At 43.7% G+C, this 25,283-nt stretch overlaps 1 protein-coding gene across 1 annotated transcript in view; it reads left to right on the top strand.

The window, feature by feature from the left end:
• The window catches only part of si:ch211-132g1.7 (prostaglandin F2 receptor negative regulator), a 43,772-nt gene extending 35,188 nt beyond the window's left edge, over positions 1-8,584 (top strand). Inside the window, exons 12-15 of the mRNA XM_034611437.1 lie at positions 6,058-6,244; positions 6,361-6,479; positions 6,574-6,624; positions 7,789-8,584. Coding sequence (XP_034467328.1) covers positions 6,058-6,244; positions 6,361-6,479; positions 6,574-6,624; positions 7,789-7,901 — 470 coding nt within the window. The 3' untranslated portion in view covers positions 7,902-8,584. The remainder of the gene's footprint in view (positions 1-6,057; positions 6,245-6,360; positions 6,480-6,573; positions 6,625-7,788) is intronic.
• Positions 8,585-25,283: the final 16,699 nt, after the last annotated feature.

Below are 25,283 nucleotides of genomic sequence, written 5' to 3'. Positions count from 1 at the left end.
AGGTGCGTTCAAGATGGACGCCGGCTGCCGACTCACTCCTGTGATGTTTTAAGGTCACGATATTTTCAATAATTTTTACCAATAATAAACATTTTTGGGACTACACATTTTTGATATGAAACTATAATAGTAGATAGATAAAAAATAACTGGATTTAACACACAACCCATACAAATGGATTTCTCTCTGCTTTTTTTAAAGATTTAAAATCGGATATCTTTTAAAATGTTTGTAATTACCTGCTAAAATCTGCCCTCGTGAATCTGCAACCAGAACATGACACATCTCCAGTAACATTTGCATTTATTTACCAGAGGTCGTATGAAGCAGCGCGGCGAGTAACGAGGGAAACTTTGCTTCCCAGTTGCTTTGTTTCTGCGCGACTTGATAAGTGTTTTTATAGTGTTTAGTATTCCACTCTACTAGTGCTGTGCTGTGCTTTATGGAGCAGAGAACACACACACACACACTTTCATTAGAAGCACTGGTGGTAATTGTGTGTGTGTGTGTGTTTCAGGCACTTCAACGCCTTGGACTCTCCTCCAGGGATTAATCCAGAGAAATCCAATCAGACCGTCTTCATTTCCACAGACAGCCATTTTAGTTTTAGTAGCTCAGACAGGAGCCAGATATTCTATTAGAGATGCACTGTAGTTCCTCCGCTGCCATCCAATCACCACAATGTAGCGCCACCGCCACCTCCACCAACCCGCCGCTCCCGCTCATTGAAGCTGCCGCGCCTAAACCTGCGTTGTTAGTCATGAGGCTGACACAGTAGTGAAGCTGGTGTTGTCTTCCATTAATGAGCCGACTCATTACGGCCGCCGGAAACTTTTGACAGCTGATTTTCACTTAACACAGACGCTTTGCCGTAACTCTGCCGTTCAAATTTTATGTACAAGGTTAATATTCTATATTTTTCTCATGTCAACAATAAATAAAACGGTTAAAAGCTCTGTAGCATAGAGCTGCATTCTCATACCAGCATACCAGGAACAATGTTGCTTTAAAATGTATTTGTTAGTGTTAACATTTCTGAGGATCACCGAGAAGAGAAGAAGAGGCCTCTCACACAGGCTGCATCACATCGTGTGGACATTGCTTGATTTGCCGTGGGTTTGGGTTAAGAGTTCAGTATGTTTCACTGATCACGTCTAACGGCGGACGTGTTTATAGCTGTTCTGGAAAAGCCAAACACAACGGTGAGGTGAAGAACCTTCCGTCACAGGCCGCGCCCAACTGCGTCTCTCGTGATATTTGTGTGTTTATGTGGTCTTGTACGAATAGACACACATTTCCACACGCGAGATGTGGTGATTGGAAAAAATGAGAAAAGATCCAGGCCTTATGCTGGATGTCACATTGTGTAGCAGTGATTACTTGTTGTGGACAGATAATCACACATTCGTCCTCTAAATGCAATGACATTCTGAATTGGAAAAACGACAACGACATCACACGTCTGGAGCAACACGCACACTTCTCTATGGGTTCTGGTTTAGCTGCACAGTGCACACAGAGCCTGTAGCTTATGAGGTGACTGTTGGGTGGGAGTCAGCGAGTTCATGGGGTCGTACACGGGGGGTAGAGAGGTCCTTTTTGGGGGGAGGGCGGCTGCATGTCTACGTTCAGCAGAGCAACAGCTGTGGGCAAGTGTGAGTCAGCCCGCCGGTGACGGATCAGATACTCCCACGAGGGAGGGCGACGGTGTCTCTGGTGATACGGCGTGCTCTCCGAAGATACGGTTTGAGATGCGTTCAAGTGCCTCCCGTGGCTGTGCGATAAACACAATAATCTCCTCACTTGCTAAGTATCTCAAATCCCCCCCCCTCACTCCCCATCCCTCTCTGTCCGCTCCCTCGTCAAGAACAAAGACGGCGAGGGATGGAGGCTAACTGCGAGGAAGCAGAGGCTTTCTAATTATATCTCCGTTCCTCGAAACGCTGGCGTCGTGGCAGAAACAAGCAAGCGGAGTTCACGTGTCAGTCCCGCGGAATTATGCAAAATGTCTCTTTGATCATTAACGGCAGTGTCAGACTCTAACCTGGTGTTATCGGGCCGTCACAGTGTCTTTTCACTGTCAGCGAGGCAGTTTTGTAAATGATGTGATTATAGAAGAATGTAGTCATGGCGATTATGGAAAGGATTTAAAGTAGTTTCATAAATCCCGTCCTCTCTGTTCAAGTAAATATAATAAAATGTGTTGTCATTAGAATAATGTAATTTCTTTTATGGAATGCACTTCTCGTAATGTAAAGTCGAGAATAAAATCTATTTAAAGGATGAATTTGGTTTAAAACAGCCGGGTTTCCTATTTGACCTGCAACATTCAGGCCAGCAAACAAACCAAGAGTTTATCCAAAGAATCCACTTCAATAGGAGGTGAAATTTGAAGTTATCACTCATGAAGTGTCGCTCATTGCACAACAGGTCACAGCTGAAGCAGGGCGTCCGGCTGCAAACTGTGATGGATGGTTTTCAACTTGTCTGGTCCCGTTACGTCTCAGGTTTCTTGCATCTTTTCAGCGATATGTTAAAAATGTTCCAACAACATTGTCACAGTACATTTTCATGTTTGTGTTTGCATTAGAGTAAAGTACCAAAGCCGTCCTCCACTTTAGATAAACAGGAACTCGGCTTGTTTTTCCTGAACTGAAGCATGTGCAGATGGGAGCCCTGAGTAGCGGACGGGTCAGGTATGTTGAGGGGTCCTCGCTCTGTTTCGCTCCGCCTGTGCCGAGGGTCTCAGTGGAGGATAGACTTACTGCGGGGGAAAGCCTCATGTGTGGACAATATGGTGGAGGAGAAAACAGCTTGGAGCATTTTGATTAAACCGATTTGAGCTTTTAATCGTCAAAAATAATATCTATTACAGTTTCCAAGAGCCCAAAGTGATGTCACCAATTTATTTTATTGCCCCAAAACTGATGAGAAATGAGGAAAAAGCAACTTAAAACTTGACGATTGTTTCATTATTAGTTCTGTGCTCGGTTTTGGGTGAATCGCTGCAGCTGGAGTGTGAGAAGCGCTGCTCCCTGCAGAGATGGCGTCTTAATGTTGCACTGAGGAGCCGTGTGGGTTTTCCTCAGGAGGTTAACGGCTAACTCATCGCTCCCTCACTGTCAGAACTTTGCTCATCAGTTGATTCTGGTCAGCGAGTCTGGAGGGGGGGGGGGTGTGTGTGTGGTCAGCCGGCCAGTTCACCCCCCCCTCCCTTAGTGTCACCTCCTGTTTCCTCCTCGTTGGCTGGATGGAGCGCTCGGCTACTGCAAGTAAAAATGCCCCCCCGCCCACCCACCAGTCTACTCTGTCCTAATGCATCTGCATCACCGGCATCACGTCACTTTTGTCCGATTTTACAAAGTGAGAGGACGTTTTATGTCTTTGACACTTGTTTATTTTCTTTATTGTGCAAATCTGGTTTCTAATTTAAAAATAATTACTATGATAAAAGTAATTTGAATTCAGATTTTACCTCGCAATAGAAATATATACAAATTTACCATTATTACAGGGATTTATTTAAGGTATTGTAGGTTTAAAAGTCACTAATTTAAATAACAAATACTGTATTAGATATTGAATTTGTGCACTGAAAATATAAAATACAGATTTTTAACTAATTCAAGCAACATGTCTAAAAGGCAGATGCCATTTTAAACAAACGGAAATATTTGAAGTCGCGTTTAAAGCTGCGATCTTAAACTTTTCCCCTGGACGCTCAGTCTAGTCGACTTCTCCCAGCCCCACCAGACGACACCCAATCCTTCCAGCTAATTGAGAAGCGGTGCAGCTGATTTGCCATGATTACGTCCTGCGTGTCCACTTCTTCCACTAACAGGAAGTGAAGGATTTAGACTTTACAGAGAAATCTCAGCGGAGAGGTTCGACGGGCCGGACAAGAATGAATTTGCAAATTTACTGCTGTCGCTTTAATTGGATTACTGCGTATTGACCGTGTTTCTATCTGTTATTCTAAATTATGCATCAAATGGAAATAATCATCACTGAAATCTGCAAGAGCAGTTTAGAAACTTAAGTTTTGTCCTTCATTCAGTTTGGAAGGAAGTTTTCTGTGTAATCTAATACAGAATTAAAGGATAATTAAAGTACAGTAAGATTATGAATGTCGCACAGTAAATTGATGGTTAGATGCTAATTTTGTATGTATACCTGTACATCATGTAAAGTATTTATATATATAATATACATAATATTTGGTTTAGATTGAAGTTATTATTAGGCCATTGTGGAGGTGGGGGGGCTGGGAGAGCACCTGCACCACAGAGGACCAATCAGCACAGGTGAGAGCTGTTAGCTGATTGGTCCTCACGTTTATTAGGCAGCGACTCAGTTGGTGAGCGTTGCCCGTCGACGTCACAGCCTCAGCCAATAGGAACAACGTCTGTGTGGTTGATCCCCACTTAGCTGTTAGTGGCACGTCCTCCTCCTCCTCCTGGCCCAAAACAAAGCCAGCATCCTCCTCTGTCCTTCACTGCACATTTTCTCACGATCCAAAAACCGCTCGTCCAACCTCAAACGGGCCACAGATCTCACACAGATCTCACACAGATCTCACACAGATCTCACACAGATTTCCGTCCCATCCCCACATTCAGCCAGCGATTGCGTATTTGTGACCGTGCCGTAAATGTGAAGACTGAGGGGCTTCAAAGATTAGGACCATGGGACCTGAAACTGAATCAGAGGCCCAAGTTATTATTATTGCTGCTGCTGCTGCTGCTGCTGCTGTTGTACTACTACTGATTTTTAATGATGTAGCACTTGGATATTAAAACCATTAGTGAAGAGGGGGGGAGAGAAATTGAGATGTGATTCATTACTCTGCTCTGGGTGCGTTCACTCTTCTCCTCACTCGTTCTCTTCATTATGCTCGCTCCATTCTCCCTCCCTCCTCCTCCTCCTCCTCATCTCTCCATCTCTCCATCTCTCACGCTCCTTTTTTTTTTTTTTTTATCTCCCTCCATAATTGTTTTCCATCACCATTTGTCTCTTCTTTTTTTTCTTTTTTCTCCAGCATTGTCGTTCCCAAATGTTCCTTTCTTTTTTTTTTTCATGTGTATTCTCTATTTGTCTCTGAAATGACAGAGGATGACTAAGGCTCCATGGGGTTTTCATTGTGCTTCAGTGTGTGTGCGTGTGTGCGTGTGCTCGTACTCTCTCCCTGACAGACTAATGACTAGTTTGTGCTTCTCTGTCTCTCTTGCCTCCTGTCTCTCTCTCTCTTTCTCTCTACACGTCTTTCTCTTGGAAATAATTAGCTCGCTCGCCCCTTCTCCAAAGATTACATCTATTATCACAAACTCTCGGGTCCCTGTTTTATTTCTTTTGTCGTCACTACATCTTTCTTTTTGTGACACATGTCCAGCGTTTAATGGAGTTGTTCTGTAGGTTTGGACTGATCCTCCTTATTTTCCTCTTCTCTCCTGTAGTTACCATAGTGAAATTAGGGCTGCGTTGCACATCCCAAAATAACACGCTCTCCTCCCCAGTTTCCATAATGTCATAGGTAACTCTGAATGAAAGCTGATGCAGATGAAAGGTTGGAATAAACACGTCCTCCAGCTTCCTGGAGAAACGCTGCCTCTTCAGGGCTGACGTCATCCTGCACGAATAGAAGTCGGCACAAGCGCTCAAGCCTCTTTTTCTCTGTGCCGATTGGCTAAAGAGGAAATGCCTTGAATTATAGGAGCGAGAACATGCTACTTCCTTTACAAGTGATGCTACTGAAGGGGAGCGCTCAAGTGAAACAGATCTCAGGCTGCATTTTGGGTTCATTCGCAGGGTGGAGTCTGAACGGGGTCTAAATGTCTTTTCTTTCACCTGTTTTGAAGCAGCACACCCCCGACAGCGTGACATCCGTGCTCACATTTCACTGTGGTGCAGAATATGCTGCAAAAGCAGGATGAGACAGAATCTTCCAAAATGTCTTCTTCACACATTTGAATTCAACATGACTGAAACATATAAACACTTATTTTAAGGATAGTTGGAGCTGTGTGCAGTTTTTTGATGAATGCTGCTCGTGTCTTTCAGACGACCTGGCGTACGAAGTGCGTTGGTTCTTCACCAGGCTGCGCGGTGGACAGACGACGACCCAGGTGGCCAGCGTCGACCGCTTCGGCATCGTGAAGACGGAGGAGCGCAACTCCTCCAGCGAAGTTGCCATAGAGCGCAGGGACACGCACACCTACCTGATGAACATCTTCGGCACTCAGGACGGGTGAGTGTGTTTATGGGTGAACATGTTGTGGTCCCTGTGGGGGGGAGTGTTTATCCCTCATCATAGTTGCACTGCGGCGTCTGAACATGTGTTTGTGTGTGTCTTGTGTTCTCCAGTGACAGCGGTGAGTATTACTGCGTGGCCACGCCCTGGTACCTGTCGGCCTCCACGGGAGCCTGGACTCAAGCCGGAGAGCTGACGTCTTCCCGAGTCTTCCTCACGGTCCAGTTCGCTGGTGAGGAGCGAGCGTGCAATTCACACCATGGCCACACTAATACCATAAAAAAGTTGAAAATGCTAAACTTTATTTCTGTCTGCTTCTTCTTCAGTGTGGGACTCTCTACAGTTACCTCTTCTATACGGTGCATCGGCTTCAATAGGTAATGTTACACATCCTTTGTTTGATTATTATCTCGCAATGTTAAAGACAGTGATAAAAAAAAGTTCCTGCATCCGCCCCTTTCTCCGGATCCACGCCAGAATTTATACACAAAGAAATCCTTTGTGTAGCTTTTTGCGTAATCCTGCTGTCGAACAAACAAACAGGCAGACAGACAGACAGGGGAATGAAACAAAACTTAAATCAGGACATTCCTCAAGAGCAATATCTTGATCTCTGATTCTGCCAAAGTCCTTAAATAACGCTGACAAGTCGGATTCAACATCTGTCCAGTCGACCACTGAGAATATATCAGCTCTGAAGAAGTGTCTTTCTTCCAATGCTGAATTTACTGTAGATGATTGTCTGCAAACGTCATGAAAACAGCCGCACAATTTATCAACTTCTGCTTCATATCTGTTGAAATGTGGAGTTTTTCTTTAGTTTTAAAAGTCAAATGTTGAGTTTGAAGTGTAGTTTAAGTGCAGCAGCTGTTCAGAGGAGTGTGGCACCTGCCCCAAAGTCACGGGGACAGGATGGAACTGCTCGCTGATGCTCGCCGTCAGCGTGGACATCTCCGCTGAAACTGCTGACTGATGGACCGGAGTAACTCTTCTTTTGTGCCGCTCTGCACTTCACTCGCTGACTGTGCTGTTATTCGGGACACGAGTCTGACAGCTGCAAGAGTCTGAATTTGATCAGTCTTTTTATAGCCGGAAAAAAAAAAACGATCGGATATTTTTTTTAAAGGGAACTGATACTGCATTTTCTGGCTGGGGGACATTCAACAAGAAATGTCCGTCCCTCGTCCGAATGCAGCTTTTAGCATGAGTCAGTAGTTTTAAGGATTTATTTTTGAGTCAGTGCCTAAAAAAAAAAAAGTCCCTATTATATACGGAAATAGACGGGCAGTACCACAGGAAATCGTGTGTGTGTGGGGGGGGGGGAGTATAGCCAAAAGTGCAAGAGAAACCATCATAGGACATGAGGAAGAAATTTCAAAATGGCCTAACTCTTTAACGAGTTACTTTACCAAGAGGAACATTATCACAACCTCCTCCACCTTCGCCTCTGCACTGCCCTCTAGTGGATGATTTGCTTGGCCACTGTAACGCTCCTAGTAGAGGGAACATGGCTTTGTTTTAACTTTGTTGTGTTTCTGTAGGTGTGGGCCTCTTCTCTCTGGTCCTGGGTCTGGTTTGCGCCCATTGCTGTTGCCGCAACACCACGCACACTCCACGCTCGCGCAACAAACTGATGGACCTGGAGATGGACTGACAAACAGTTTCCCCCGCGCCCTCACACTGCAGCAGCGCTCACAGGAAGCACCACACACTCAACAGACACACGCCCGTAGACGATTTCTGGGACACGAAGCTGTTTCCGGGCGACGGACGTTGGGAGTAAAACGGCGTACCGCTTCGGAAACAGGAGTGTACCTGAGGTGCTCTGGATTTATTAGCTCTGCAGTGGAGGACCAGGGGACTGTTTGCTTTTATTTTTTACAAGGACCGCCGAGGAAGTAGCCTTGGAGACTTGTCCGCAGTTTGGAGGGACAGGAGACTTTTGAGACATCACTGCCACTTGGGAATAAAGGACCACTTACACATCTGCTGCCTCTGTAACCACTAGGGATTACAAGTGGAGCACTCAGGCTGGACGACATGCTTTCCTTTTTTTGATTTCCTCTAACGCCATGGCTTCCTGCAAAGTGTCTTCCTGATCCTGTTATCGGATCTCAGAGGCACGCCAGCGTACCCTGTTGAATTTGGGAAGCTGGGCGTTGGAGAGACGGAGGTGGCATTTCATTTCACCTGTTTGTTTGGACTTTGTGTCTGCACGGGTTTCAATCACATGGCTGAAGTTATTTTGTATTCGCGGAGGCTGATGTTTTAGGCAGCCCGAGCCTTATTTCTGTGCCCCGGACGAGGTCGCGGTTTGAGCGTCGCCTTCGTCCGGGCGGCAGACGTCCAACAAAACAAAAGTGCTCCACGTGTTCTCCCCACATGAGAGGCATTGCACTAGAACTCCCACCCCAGAGTATTCCTACCTTAACCAAGGGACAAGATAAACCTTTATTCTCACCTCTAGTTTTTTGAAAATTAAGAGATTTTAAATCAAGAGACATTTTTAAGCTTTACAAGGAGATATGCAGTTAGTGTGTGTTGTGTGTGAGAAATACTGTACGTGGTGCCAACATGTGAACAAACCGACGTGTGCTTGGTTCATCTTTTGCCAGATCAACACTTGAACAGCTGCTTAAAGTGGCGACAACAAGCACTCTTCTTTTATAGGTATTCGGAAGTGTATCCAGCTGTTATCTTTGCCTGAGTCTTGTGTGTGTTTTCGTACACCGTGTGTGAGCGCTGTGTTACAGTATGCGAGACAAAGAGTTGCATGTACTGTTTTGTTTTTTTTCAAGGCGGAATGATGTCAGTCGTGAGCAACACGAGCCCTTTTGCAGGGTCTCGTTTTGATGACATCAAAGCGTCCCACATCCAGATCTTTAAACCCAGCTGTCACTCCCCTGATCAAGACGCGACTGGTGTAACGAGAGTGTGGGCGGAGCCAGAAACTTTTTGAGCAGGAAATTCTTGAGGCTTTTAAAACAACTGGTGACGCATTTTGAGAAATAGGCTTTTTTTTTATAATTTTTTTCTGAAGACCTTTCCACCCGGAGTCTGGTTTGCTTAGCTTAGCTTAGCATAAAGACCGAGAACAGGAGCAAGGGGCCAATCTGGTTCTGAGAATGTGTTGGAAAAACAGAGACAAACCAAAATGTAAAACTGACAATTGGCAGTGGTATAACTATTTGTTGTGGCAGATGGAAAAAAATATTTTCCCCCCGAAATAGTTGAAGGATTTGAAAACTGTTGTTAACATTTTTGTTCATGTACAGTTTTAACAAATTCCGTACAGCAATAATAAGTCACATTTACGATATATAACCTCCTAATTTACTTACCGTGATGAGAACCATGCCGAGACAACTTTGAATTACCTACTTTTTCTCCGCCCATTTTTCTACAACAAACATCAATGAGACTCTGATGTTTTACGCACCTCGACTAGCAGGTCCCCTCTGTTTTACATGTTTTTGTGCTAAGCTAAGCTAAACATGTGCCCGACCCAATGCCTGCAAACAAGCACGTGTTTTCAAAATGTTCCTTTGTAAGTGGTTTCAGAGATTTCGACGCTCAAAACGAGCTGCGCCCCCTTTTTCAAATAAATGAAGATGTTTTATCTCTACCTTATTCTTTTCTTTTCTTTTATTACAGTGCACTTAACAGGTAAAATTGAAAGAAATCGTGTTTGAAATCTTGCACGAGTGTTTTAATGGCAAGTGAATGAACTTGTGGTGACTGGTGTATCGTGTTTGACCACACACACACACACACACACACACACACACACACCCACAGTTCCAGTAAAAACACACAACGTGAGGAAGTTTGTGTTCAAACTCAGCAGGATCCAATTAAACCTGTTAGTTCAGTAATATGACCTGCCGGGCCGGCTGGGCTGGGACAGAGCTTTGTTTTATGTATTTGAAATAGTTTTACAAGGTGTTTTAAGCAACTATCAGAACTTTATGAGCAATATGAGACTGTATGGTCAAAGTTTTTTTCTTTATTTTAAACCAATATTTGATCTGAATCAACTCAAAAGGGAAGAAATCTGACGTCCACATTGGATACCAGAACAAACCTTCGATCGATGCTGCTGTTTGGACGTTAGAGCTTATTCCTCTGACTATTTTGTGAAATATTGATGATATGTGTGTTTTGGTTTGATTGATGGTGACAGAAACTTCCAGTAGGTGTCCATGAACCCAGCCCACTCTGTGTTAGTGCTGTGGCGATATTCAATATAGGTTTTTACCACTAACACACGTACATGAGCTCACAGGTGAATAATAGAGCTCTGGGCTTTTATCTCTTAAAGCATTGAGACGCACCACTGAACACGTCACGGCAAAGCTTCCCCAGTGTCTTTTCATTTGATCATTTTATCGCAATGAGTATGATGAATTATGTTTTTTTAAATAAATAGATTTGTAAGATGTACTCATTTTGTAAAGTGATTATTATAAGTTAACGGTATTGTCACGACATCCATCATTGTAGTCTATTGTTCATTCCATTCGATAATGCTGTTTTCTTGGTTGGAAATGGACATTGCAGCCTATAGGGGGCGCTAAGTCGGGTCATAACGCCACTGGGCTTCACCTAAAGCGCCACCAGAAGTGTTTGTATCGCACGTCACAGCTGGCACAGTGGATTCAGTCAGAATAAAGCCGCGGTTATTTAATTATGGCCGCCGTCCTTGTTGGCCCACATTTTACCCTCTTTCTGTTCAGACGTTTTTCCAGCGGCTCTGATGTGGCCGTGATCACAGCTCCTGCTCTGAGATTTGTGACAAATGTGGGCCAATTTGGTTTTCTTCTCCGTCTGCGGGCAAGCCATCAATCAGGTTTTTCTATGCTTCCAAACATCTAAAAAAAACACAACTTCAAAAAGTTCCCGCAGAATAAATGTTTTATAATTCAACATTAAGCGGCGGCTACATCTCTCGCTCCCTCTCCCTGTCACTCTCCCTGTCGCTCTCACTGTCTCTCCCATCCTCTTGTTAGTCTAATGGCATTTCTTTTCTGTCCGTTTATACTGTTCCTCTCACTTTGTCACCAGTCTCTCTTTCTCCTCCACCATCGCCCTCCTCTCCACTCCCCCTCCATCGCACCAGTCCCCTCTCTCACTCCCGCTCTTGATTAGAGATGCAGATGAGTTAAAACCTCGGCCGCGCTCCAGGATTCAGATTTTTTTACACCTCTTTAACGACCGTTTCTCCATCCAGCTCTCTCTCCCTATCTCTCTCTCTCTCCATCTCTCTTTTCTCTCATCTCCAAATGAGATGGAGATGAGAGAAAAGAGAGATCCAGTGTCGATTGGCTCTGGATCTGACTTCTCTAACTTGCACTCGCTCCCTCTCAGGGTCCATTTGACCCAGTTTCCTCCCTGTGTGTGTGTGTTAGTGCCTCTCTGGGATCATTTGTTAACGTGGCCTTGTCGTACCTTACACCACTGTCTTCCTTAATTGACTCTGCTCTGTGTGATACCCTCCATTCGTTCGCGGCTCTCACCACTCGTACGCCCCTGCTGTTTCGGAGATGCCACATTTCGTCTGTGTTACCCCCGGCTCCCACTCGGAACGTGTTGCAGCTTGAGGGTTGCTCCACATAACAACAATTTCAGACAGAAAAATTTAGCAGCGCACGGAGGGGGGAAGTAAGCCGCCTGTTCTCCCTGGAGTTTACCAGAGGCGACACGTTCCTCTCGTCTTCATTGTCATCAACACTGTTGTTTACAGCAGCTCCAAAACAGCCAAAAGCCTCGGCTCCATCACACCAGGCTGCTGCCTGTTAACGCTCCCAGTTCCTTTTAAACACACTGGTTTGATGCATTTTCTCTCTTGCGTAAGTCTCGTTTTAAAATTCTTATCACAAGCATTTCAGGCTTGAGGGAGCACTAAAGCAGGAAGCAGGAGTTTTAGCAGTTAGCTGCTGTGTTGTGAAGAAGTCAGGGTGCAATAGAGCCTGGTCTGTCATTTGTGATCAAACCTTAAAGGACACATACAATGCTTTTTAAATTTTTCATTCCTCAAGTGTGTTCGTCTTACTGTTTTCTACCACTGCCCATTTTTCAGTTGCAGGAAACTCACCGATCAGCAGCTGTTCACCTGCAGGAGCGACAACAGTTGTGTGAGTGTGTCTATAGTAGAATGAATCTATGTGAAGCTATCCACCCAATGCATATTCTGTCCTCACTCAGGGTGACATGTCGCTGACGGCGTCCGTGCTGGAGACGGCCGCTTTCAAATATGACTGTGGTCCAACTGGTGAGTACTCTGATAATAATGTAGTAATGACCAGTGAGTACTCGTAGGTCTGAATATTGATGTCCATGCTGGCTGGTGGTCCTCTCCTTCCCTCTATCCTCTGGAGCTACATCATCTTTACCCACATTGGCTCCAAGTCATGTGATGCTACTGCAAAGTGTCTATTATACAAGTTAAGAGCTCCTCAGCCTTATTGCAGTTTAATAATTTAGCACGTATGTGTGTATTTATCCATGTGAGAGTCTGAAGCTATGCATTTTATAACTGGTGTGATTCTAGTCTGGCTTTCATCAACCAACAGAGCCTCTCTGAGTTCACGGCATCAAAACTGTAGGGAAAGAGGCCCCCAGAGCATGTTATAATAAGCTTGGGAGCCCCAAATCTCCAAAGTAAACACTGTTTGTTGCAACTAGTTCTCACTCCTGGGGTTCGAATTCCACCGCTTTGTCATGCCCAAGTTACCCTCCCGCTTCTGAAAGAGACGGTATAAGGCCTACTGTAAGGTTTATGACTATAAATCAATCCATTTAATCAAAAAGAGTGAGGTGGAAAGACAAATCTGTGTTGGTTTGCGATCGTAAATCATATTAATTTAAAGAATAATAGAGTGCACAGTAGATTTGTCAATATGGCCCTTTGTGAGGTTTTAACTTGCTTAGAACTAATGACTCAAATTGTGGGGATGACCTTTCCCAGAAAAAGTTGGGGCAAGAATGTCACATGACCTGGAACTCTGACTGTCACTTTAATTGCTGCACAGCATGGTGCTTTTGCAAGGGTCTGGCTATACAGCACGGGCGCCACTGCAGGGGGGGGGGGGCTCCGGCAGAGCAATGCAGGGTCGTTCAGCTACAAGTTCAGCTACAAGGCAACATGACGTCAACCGGCAAAGCAACTACAAAGCCTTATCAACCCCCGTGCACTGCTTTGGCATCTGATAAACCTTCAAATCCATTGTCGTGTTTATTAAAACTGGATCCTTGGATTGTCCAGGATTGTCAGATGAGTGCCTCGGCAGTCAAATATTGATGTGGGGGAGCAGAGAGGGAGCGTCCCGTCCCGTCCCCCCCCCAGTGTAAATGTTAATGTATGTGTGAGAGAGCATGCGCTCAGGAATGCAGCGATGAGTCGTCAACACCTTCCCCTCACCATGGAAACTATGTCAACACATGGGTGGGGGGGATGGAGAGAGTGTGTGTGTGTGCGTGTGTGTGTGTGATTTATTATTAGGTAGAAGATATTTGACCTACGTCTTCATTAGTCTGTCTCTTGCTCTTTCCTCTCTCTTCCTCTCTCACACACACACACACAGATATGGACTTCAGAGCAGTTAGATCCCTTTCACAGTCACTTTCATCTTCTGTACACTTTAATTCAGTGGATTTATAAAACATTCAAACACAGAAACATTAAGAGGGCAACACACACTCAGACGCAGGCAGCGGGGGAAGGGAAAGAAACCGAGAGGACCAGGATTGTACTTTTTATTACAAATCGAGTGTGTGTGTGATGATGAGATGCAGCGTAACTGATCATTTACTGAGGAATTGATCCATAACACACTGCTTGTTAAAAGAACCTTGATTTTCTCCATTGAGACAGTGTGTTTCATAACCAGGACTCGACTGGTGCTTTATAGATACAGATTTTCTCATCTCAAAAGTCAATATTAGAAATATTTTAAAAAATAATAATTTTCTCTAATCTTTACACTGCAGTTTAATTTATTTCCCTAAACAAAACATAAGAGATTCATTTGAATATTCAGATATCCACTGACGAAAAATATCTGATTGAACATTAACCGAGAGCGGTTTTCAAAACTGAAAACCAAAAATTTGAATATCTTAGAACAAAGATTTCAACAAACGACACTCGAGAGCAGTTGACGATGAGGGCCGACGCTGGTGTCAAAGCGACGTAAACAAACCTATCTGATTTCCGCAGCAGGTTTGAAACGTCACGTCCTGCGTGCTCTACACGGGCGCCACCCCTCGCCCCAAATGTTGCTGACATTTTCCTGTCATTGTGACTCGGGACAATCTCCTGCAGCAGTTAATTTCTCAAAATGTCAGACAGACGGTATTGTACAGACGCCTTATTCTGAAAAGCCAGCCTCTCAGACCCCACCTGTGTGGATCAGTCACAGAGCTGCAGACGCTCTGGTCCTCCTGTGCTTCTTGTCCTTGTATGGTGCTGTGTCTTCAGCGTGGCACCGCTCCAGCTCTTCGCCAGGCACACATCCACACAATGCACACACATCCAAGTATACACAAATAACTGGTACTGTTAGTATGACTCCACATTCTCTCTCTCTCTCTCTCTCTCTCTCTCTCTCTCTCTCTCTCTCTCTCTGTGCGTGTGGCGTGATGCCAGCTAATATCTCACTTTAAGTCCTGGCTGCAGCGTCTGATGCTGCTCACACTGTTTACCTCTGCTTCCAGATGGTAAACGTAACTCTGCGTTTGATGGTTTTACAGTGAGGGATAGGTAGGAATCCGTCTTAGGCTGCCAAGGAACACTAAAAGGTTCCTGCAACAAATATCAAGTGCATATAAATTCCCTTGAAAATGTTAATATCTCGTTTAGTGCTCATTAGAGACAGATAAATCAAAGACGGCATAATAAGTGGTAAAACTGCCTCCTGGGCTCAACTTTAAATCTATTAGTATGTTATTATTTTTAAAGGAGACATATTCTGCTTATTATTTGGATTATTGCTTGAAAATGTTTTTCGTGCTCTAATCTTCAGAAATCACGACTTCCTCATATTCCTCTAGCGCTGACTTTGTTCTTTTTAACTTTGCACAACTTTTACAGTGTTTACAAGTGTCATGGCTAAGACGAACACTAATAATGAAGGGCCATTATAGAGGTAAAGGAGGGCCCCGTGTTTGTTTCAGGCCCCCAACTTGACATCTTCACCGACGTCTTCTACGTGTAAGGCTCCTCTTTTGTTTTCTTTACATTTTTCCGTCTGTGTGAACAGTTTACTTGGGGGCTGGCAGGAAAAGTTTCCGGAAAAATGTCCGGACTTCAGTCCATGTCCCCTGTGGACCTGGTCATCGATGCATTTCATGGTCACAGCTCTTAAAATAGGTGCAAACCAGCAGTGATGGGAACTCACAACCCACGCACTCACACTAATCACCAACAATGTGTATTGACATCATAGCTGTAATTCATGGCTGCGGGGATCTAAGCTAATGCCCCATGAGGGAGCATTAAGGCAGAAGGGATGAGGGAAGTCGGAGCGACGTCGACGTGTTTGAAGTCGTTTGAAGCTGTCAGGGCGCTTCCACTGCAGCGGTTTTCTGCACTGTGGTTGCCCCCAATCGGCTTTTGCACACTCAACATACGCACAATAGGGATAACACATTGGAGTTCATGTTCAAATGGTCAACACAACAAACACAGTAAAATGTATATACATGTACTGTTGTGTTTATGTGAAGAATCAATGAAATTACCTTAGAATCTAAGGTAGATTAACACAAGATTGTAAAGGTTTCTTTTCCACATACATAGTTGTACTGATGCAGGGATTCAAGCCGGCAACCCAGAGGCAAACGGCATCCACTTGTAAACTCGTACAAAAACCTGACTCGACCTTGTAATCCTCGGCCAACACATCGCCTCCATCACTTTAAAAGCCTCGCAACTCATCAAACGGCGTGCCTCGGCCCCGGATTTACACAGAGCGCCGGGCTCGAATTTTAAAGGAAATTCTTCGCTTTATTGGAGCTTACGCAGCCGTGCAGAAGTGTCGACCCACTGCACTCAGGTCGCCGTGCGGGCATGAACTCCTCACATGCTCTGCGCCTCCGTCATGGACGTCTAACATCAAGTGTCACCGCTGGGTGATCTGATGCAGACGTGAACCAATGATAAATAATCAAATACGACTTCAAACATTTAAGATATAAGATATAATATATAATTAAACATTGCACACAGAACATTTGCGCTTTTGCACTTTAAAGACACTATGAATAGGATTTTAAAACTTCATACTTTGGCAAAATGTACACCCTGCAAACTGATATTTTCCTTATCTGACGATATAATATAAAAATAACTATATTATGGCTGTAACTGTGGTCGTGTTCCTCGTCTCTCCTCTGTGCATCAACACGCGTTGATATGTTTAACCTGGCGTGACCCACATCTGCTGCTTGGCCATGTGGGTCAAGTCAAGTGCGATTGTGTGCAAACACAGTCGACGCACCATCAATCGCTGCATTTCACGGTCACATAAACCCTGAGAGCGGGGGGGAGAAAACATGTCACACTTCAAACACTATCACCAACCATTAAATACTGTTTCATTGCACACACGCACACTAACACAGGTTCCATGCCTCACAGCACATGAGGGCAATGGTAATGCATGAACGAAAAAACATTCAACTGTAATTTCACTGTCAAACCTACAACTAAGACCAGTTATTCAACTTATTTTCAAGGTTAATTAAAGATAAATTAAATTACCCTTTATTGCAACCCAGGAGAACCTGAGCTAAGCGAGTGGCTGACATTTCTAACACGTGACAAACACAAAAAGGAAAACAAATATCTCCAGATGATAAAGCCGTGCCTCATATGTAGAAGACGCCGAAGAAGATGTGAGGAAAGCTTTTGGGGGATTAGAGCCAACGCCGGTTTCAATCTGCTGAAAACAAAAACACGATCTCCACAGCAGAATGAACACGTCCGGCCTCTGCCTTCTGCGCCGCCTGTTGAGAATCTCCTGTTGCAACCTCCGGAGAAAGTCCGGACCCAATTCTGCAGACATCCTTTGGAGGATATGTCTGAGAACGGCTTAATATTGAATGTGTCGCGTGTCCAAATCGCACCGAAACATTTCTAGAGATATGCGTTCTACAGACAGAGATTTCTGCAATAAGATTAAAATGCAAAAACGTTGCTCACACCTACAAAAAAGTGTTAACACAGATACCAAATACTTTAAAGTTGGTTTTCACCTCGAATGCATTACAACTCTTGTCTTCTTTACTGAATGTTGTATGATCCACTCATCTACTTCCTCAACTGCTCCACTTTACACCTCATGGAACAATATAACAATGAATATGTAATAACATACACACACAGTGTCAGTTCCCTTCACTGTCACGCTGACCCTTCATTATCAGGCTGTTATGATGCTCTGTGGATGCTCATATTCAGCCTGAGGCAAACTTACATTAACCTCTTTTCCACTGGGAGACGCAGGCGGCCGCAGAGGCTTTCACCCAGTCCTGCCTCTTCACATGACCTGGTCGATTTACTTCTTAAGTACTTAAGATGAAAATTAATGTTACCCTTGTCTTTCGGTGGTTTTTGCAAAAATACTACCAAGGTTGAACCGCGTCTCCACGCCCCACTTTTGTAGAAAAATGAAGCCAAAATTTCCCAGATAACAGTTGACACCATCTTGCACTTTTTATGTCATTTGAAGTCTGTCATCTTTGAGAAAGTTTTTAGTTTGTTCCATGTCCCATCTGTTAACATGGAGCAGGCAGGGTTCATGACCCGCACTGCAACCAGCCACCAGGGGGCGAACGTGATGATTTGGCTTCACTGTTGGAAAGCTAATATTGTCCAGACAGCTGAAAATGAAATCTATGGTTTGTACAAGATTTCATCCAATTCAACATTCCCCCTCAGAACAAAAAACACCTACACTGTGCCGGTGCTTAATGAAAAGTCAAGGGATCACAGAAGTATTGGGATTAATCCCACATTAGATCATTAAAAATTTATTGGCACGCCATCCAATATTTGTCAGGATATTTCACTCCAAGACCAAAGTGGTGGATCCACCGGTCAACCAACAAAACAACCCCTGAGGCACGGCCAATAGAACGAGCTAACAATACAGCGAAGTCCATTAAATCAACCTCAGACAGAAGAGAGCAGCTCGGTGATATTATTTTTTCCAAACAAAGGCAATGCATGCAACCTAAGATCTCAGCAATACACTGTCGAGCAACATAATACTGATATAATATCCTGAACGAACTGAAATCATTGATTGATAAATTCTTCCGAGCTCTGCAGCAGTGCCGGGTGGCTGCAAGTGATCAAGTGCAGCATCTTGGAGAATTGACATGGATAGATATTTTTTTTTCTTCCTTTTAGGTCCCCCCCCACACACCAGAATACAAGTCAAACTGTGCCTTAGGGTAAAAGATACGCCAACCTCCTTTCTCCCGCTAAAACGCTGGCATGTCTGTGCTGCTTGAACTCCTCCTGTTCTCCTGGGTCATCTCCTCCAACACGGCACCGATACGGCCTACAGCTGCATTTACAATGAAAGAGCAGCTTGTCTTTTTTTCTTGTCTTTTCTTTTCTTTTTTTGGAATCCATTGTGCATTCACTGTAACTGTAGGGCTTCACCCCTTCAGTGGGAAGTCGGTTTGGGACATCTATGTTTGAAGACAGCGATGGAAGAAGAGCCTGATAGTCAGACTGTATATTTTCTCTTATGCTGACGTGGAAGTAACGTTAGAGGTTTCTCTGTACATTTTTATTTTTCAAACAATAGAAGAAATTTGATCATATAAAGGAAAATTCGGGTATTTTTTAACCTTGGGTTTATTCCAAGTTGAGTTTGGCACTTCTCGCTGTCAATCACACTGTATCCATGCCCCAATGCATCCAGTTCGACTTGAAACCCATGATTGAGACATTAAACTTCAAAAGAAACAGATTTCCGGGCACCCGCTAGCTCTCCTGGAAGTGTGGACGCCACTCGTACGTAGGTTGAGGCCTCCAACAGCAGCTACGGGTTCATAAAACACTTTTAATAGTGAGTTTTTAATATGGCTCACTCTGTGCGAAGGGGCCTAAAGTGGCTGATGATTTTAAAGCGGTGCCCTCCATTATCTTAGCACCGACACCTTCTGATTACTGATAGTTCAGTGTGAGACCATTCTTTGTCGACCGTGCTCCTGGGAAATTGAACACTGCATTAACTCCACACTCTGGAGCGAATCGAGGCATGTCACCACGCTTATTCCCACTGTGGTCGATCCCTGCAGGTCAACGGGCAAACAGGAAACATGCTGCTTCAGCTGCACGGAGCAAATCCACAATAAACGACGATGAAACAACACGAGGGAGATTTTTCAATACGCTAACACCCATTTTCCACTGGTCAAAAATTCACTAACATCTGCCGTTTGTCTGCGATGTGAGTGGATAACAGAATGGCTAACTCCTGGAATGAGTCGCCTCATTTTAGTGTATTTAGCTGCATTTAAATCACTAATTTTGGTCTTAAAGAGTTATAACTAACTAACACTAACCCCTTTCAAATCAATCTCTTCATGTGGGTTATATAATAAGAAGAGCAAGAGCCACTTCTCCACACTTCAGTCTTTCTCGCTCTTATTTAACTGGCCGTGTATTTACAGCAACTGCCTCAGGCAGTAAGCTACCCAGTAGAACCAGTCTTAGATACTGGGAGTTGAGGGTTTACCACAGTTTCATCAATCTCCTGAATGAAACCAAGGATACGTTCTAAACATAACCCTCGCAACGGTGATCCTCAGAAACCTGGACGTTCGACCCAGAACTCCCAGAAGGCACCACGGTTTTTATTTTTTGCCTTCAGAAGCTGAACTGTAGTTTAACGTCTCCCTGTAGAGTGAATCACTGAAAGGTATTTCCTCTGGGTGCTGCAGGAGCAACATTTCATTCAAACACATTTTGATGTATTTGCAACACGTTATAATGCAAATTTACAGGCATATATATATTCTTTGTATAATGTCACAATGTGCATTCAGAATGATTTTACAGAAGTTTTATCAATAGTATAAATAATACAAATACTACTACTGCTACTACTGTTATTGCTACTAATAATAATAATAATAATAATAATAATAATGATTGTTCAGCTTTAAATCAGGACTGGAGTCTTTGGGATTGGCCCAAAAAACTCACCTGCACCTGTGGGTGTGAGGAGTCACGCTGTTTGATGTGTGGCAGGGACAGTTTATTTTCCCTCTATGTCCTCGATCATTAAAGCATGAATGTGAATGTGACCACTGGAGCTTTGGGGGTTATTTAGGTCCACACACATTCAGGGTGACTGAGGTCAGGTTCTCTGCATACAGCAGCTGACTGGCCTTCATCACTCAGATGGTCCAGATGACCGTCTGAACCCAGGATTAACCTTCGTATACACACGCTCCCCCACATGGGGGTGAATCGGACAGAAAGAACCAGCTATTGGTGGGTTTGCTGTTGCTCAAATTCCGGTGCCACCATCTTTTGCCGACATCTGTGCAGTAGTGATCGATCAATCATGACATTTCCACCCATTTTCAGCGCATAACTAATTAAGACCAAAATTAACACTTGAAGATACATCGGTTGCTCCTCTTCCTGAGGAACAGGAGTCCCACAAGACGGCACCCTGGTCCCCCTCCACTTCTCTATCTACACAACAGCACTATGTGCTCATAGAACTCATCTGCCTTCTCCTACCGACGCTGATGACGTAGTCCTTTAACCCATCCAAGACTCTGGTGCTGGAGAACAGGGCAATGAAAGTAACCACACCATCTCTATCAGGACCCTGTGACGGTCCCTCACCTCGGTCAAGGCTTCTTTCTCCTTCTTAGGGACACAGAAGTATTTGGGCTGGACCTGGTTAGGATATTTTCATTGGAAATCTTAGAACCTCATACATCTTCTTATACAGAACTGATTTATGCACTGCACAAATTTGCCGCTGGGAGTGAATCGCTCAGCTTCAAATACAAGCTTGACCAAATACTGGGAGCTTTCCCTTCTAATACAATTGGTTTTATAATCAGCCTTTAATGATTCACAATGCCCTTGAAGAAAAATGTTACCAAGTCAAATTCATGTAAACACACACACACACACACACACACACACACACACACACACACACACACACACACACACAGTTACATAAGAGCTCTGAGTGCTGGTCCAATGCATCAATTGTTACTTCAAAGACAGAGAAAAAACAAAAAGTAGGAAAAAGAAAGGATGAGGTTTATTCTTCTTCATCTGTCAAATTCTCTCTCTCTCTCTCTCTCTCTCTTTAAAAAAAAAAAAGCTGAGCTAGCGTTTGGTGTCAGCATGTTTGCAAGTGTGTGTGTGAGAGAGAGGATCAGATGTCCCCTAGACAATAAGACGCCCTTATTTAAATCAACTGAGACGGGACATTCGGGGAATGAAAAACGGTGAAAGGCAGAACTTGAGAGCGAGTGAGAGAGGTTGGACTGAAGCCTCTTACTTCTCTCTCTCTCTCTCTCTCTCTCTCTGTGTTTCTTTTCTTTCTCTGTAACTTGACCTTGGACTGAATCCTGGACAAACCTAATTCCACTGATGAGAAGAAGAATTTACTTAGTAAAACAGATTTCCAAGTAAAAGTTAATGCCATTATATTATATTATATTTCCCATCAGTATTAAGGTGTGACTCATGCTATGAGATTTATTTGTGCATCTCCATCATCGACAAAACTCCCAAAATGTGACCCACGTTGTGTCAAACCATCGTTTTAACAGCTGCAGCCACGCTCAGTTGAATCTGAGGTCACAGCCTGTGTTGCTATGAACATAAACATACAGCATGATGGCCTCCTGAGTGAGTGAGCTCACTAAGGTCCTTCATTTGTTGATCACAACAGCTGCCTCCTGGAAAACCTTCCTATTACAACTTATATATAACTTAAGTGGAGCATCTCCATCATGACTCAGAGTGATTCCATCGTGCTCAGGGCACATATCTGTAGATGAATGGACAGAGGAGAAATGTTAATAAGAGTTCCAGTAACCAGTGCAGTCCCACTGGACAACAATCACTGGATTACTCTGGTACTGAAGGAAACTTAATAATGTGACATTTCTCAGGCAAGTTCTGCAGTTTTTAGGAGTGTCCTTTTTCTATGATTTATTATACGATGCTAACACAAGGTAAAGCGTGTCCTCAGGAACCTAAATGACACTGAATCTAAAATCAACGTTACCACTGCTGTGTGTTTGGATATGATTGATTTACGACTTCAAATACAAGTACGATTTTTGCCCAAAATTGCAGCAATCGCCAAGCAAATTCCCAGCAGGGGGCGATAAGAGACCAACTGCGCTGTCCTGCTGTTTAACCACGATTTGGCTGTGCAATATGTTTTTCATGCTTCTGCTCAAACTGTGCTGATGTGCTGCAGTACAGACAAGCTAGTAAATGATTTAAGCTGTAGCAGTGAAATAGATCTTTATTCTTTGGATTCCTCTTCCATAACTTTGTGTTGCAACCCAGGAGTCTCTCTTTGTCTTTTATTTTTCCTCTGGTTCCCTCACACACACACACACACACACACAGTGCTGTCAGGAGTGTGTTTGCCGAGGTCACAAAGTCATCCGCGTTTCTCAAGCTTGTCAGCTGCCTGACTTTCTCCGCTCACAGCCCTCACACGCCCGTATCGCTATAGCAACTGCCGAAAATGTACATATATTACCAGGGTGACATACATTTATTACCATGGTTGTATAATGCTAAGTGGTTCTCACGTTATAACCCGAGTACTTCCAGTTGTAATCATCAGTTTTAGCGTCTTTTTTTTAAGATCCTCATGATTTGCAGAGACTTTCAATATAAGCATGAGATTATCGGATAAATTGATCAACAGAAAATTACGATTATTGAAAATCGATTAAGTGTTTTATGCATTAGTGCCTTAGATTCAGCAATTCCAGCTTGGCGAAAATATAAACTCCTTGGTGGACATAATAAAAAATCCTTAAGTTCCCCTGATGAAAACGATATCCAGCCGACATGCTCAGTGTAAAGCCTCTTTCTCACACCAGCATGACTGTTTTTAGAAAAAGTCTAAATCACATTTTTCATTAACCCTGGGGGAATCGTCCCCCCCCCCCCCCCTCACACACACACACACTTCTTGATGATGATAAACATGTTGGAAGTGATTTTTCCATCTGCCTTTCATTCCTTCCACCATCTGCCATCGGCAGCAACTCTGAGCGCTTCGGCTCCTGTTTGTGTGAGCGGAAGAATAGCGCCCTCCTCCTCTTCCTCCTCCTCTTCCTCCTCTTTCTTCTTCTCCTTCTCCTCTGTGCTGCAGAGAAATCTCTGTTTCCATCCTGCAGGTTCAAGCCAAATCTGACAAAGTGGCACCAGAACCCTGATCGACCCACACACTCCCTCCCCGTCTTTACTTTCTCCCGATAACTTTATGATACGTTGATTAAACATGACATTATTTAAGACCATGCATCATAAAGCTGATTCTGGGACAAAGCCACTGTGACAAGGCATATCCAAAGAAATGGGTCAACATTTTCTGAAATGCACTTAAGTGTACAGGGGCGTTGCAACAGGGTAGGCAAAGCAGACAATTACCTGGGGCCCCAAGCTGAGAGAGGGCCCTCGAGCCAGTAACAGCAATCGTGTATGGCCCCCCTGGTCCCTCTTAAAAATGTGATTTCCCCTATGGAATTTATACGTCATGTTTTTCTCCTGCAGACACAACTCCTTTCCTGAACATTTTAAGCAAACAATCTCCTGCAGCGTTCTTCATCTGTAAAAAGCGAGCTCCAGGGAAAAATGTCCAGAAAATTGGTTCCATACATTTTCCAGAAAACTACAAGTAAAGAAACCTTAATAGAGGCCCTGGGTGTTTCCTTTACGGGTGAATATATATAACGCAGGATGTATGTGCACGATCTCTGGGAGGCTGGCGTCACTTTTCAATCTGCAGTGTTGTTGTAGCCTGAACATCATCAACTCTTCAGCTTCAAAAAATACTCAAAGAAGCCCAGAAGTCATGTTTGGCTGTTTTTCTCAGTCTGTCAATCAGCTGAATGCAGACGTGTCGTGGGCTGGCAGAGATGCTGCGGGACGAGATTAAATGCAACGTGTGAAAACTGTCTTTTATCTGATGTTTTGGTTTCCCTCAGCAGGGATACCCGTTTGTGTGTATTTGATTGACAGTGTGGGGTTTTCTTTCAATTTCAACTTGGTGTTTCAACACAAAAATGGTCCATTATTGTTTGACGGGTAAAGAAAAGAGTGTCGTGTCTCTGTCTCCAGCCTTTGTGAAGCGACATTTAAAGTTTGAAGGAACGTGGGGACGCAGAACAGATTGTAGAGAATCAAAGTGGAGGTTGAGATTAAGATTTGACACAGAATTTGATGTTTAATCTGATTTAAATGTTCCAATCTCATAATACTTGACGTTAGTGTTGTACTTTAGGGTGGTTTCATTATCAGAGTCATAAATCAGAGGCCAGAGTCACTTCAGGTGAATAAAACAGGAGCAGTCGAGCACAGAGCCAGTGGGGCCGTTTGATCAGAAGAACTGTGGCGCCATCTACAGTCAAACACTTGAAACTGAAAATTATTCCACATTTCACCACTAACTCATTATTGTTATTATATGTCGAGTAAAAAAATTTTGGTTTTAAGTTCACATTTATATCCACACTATATTAACATCTTAATATTTATTTCTAATCCTGCACTAAAATCCATATTTTGACCTTTATGATGCAACGTGAATATTTCTTAAATGTGGCTCATATAGTTAACATGGAATAAAAATATTCACACAGAAATAAAATAATAATACTCACATTCAAATCACTTCAGAGTTTATCGTGCCGACAGTATTTTCTATTAAACTTGTGTCAACTTCTCTGAGTGACCATTTATTACGTTCTATTATTTATTACTGCACTGACGTTTGGGCACTTT

The sequence above is a fragment of the Hippoglossus hippoglossus genome, chromosome 2 (genome assembly GCF_009819705.1).
Source record: "Hippoglossus hippoglossus isolate fHipHip1 chromosome 2, fHipHip1.pri, whole genome shotgun sequence".
Classification (NCBI taxonomy): domain Eukaryota; kingdom Metazoa; phylum Chordata; class Actinopteri; order Pleuronectiformes; family Pleuronectidae; genus Hippoglossus; species Hippoglossus hippoglossus.
This window is presented reverse-complemented; position numbering and strand designations above follow the sequence as displayed.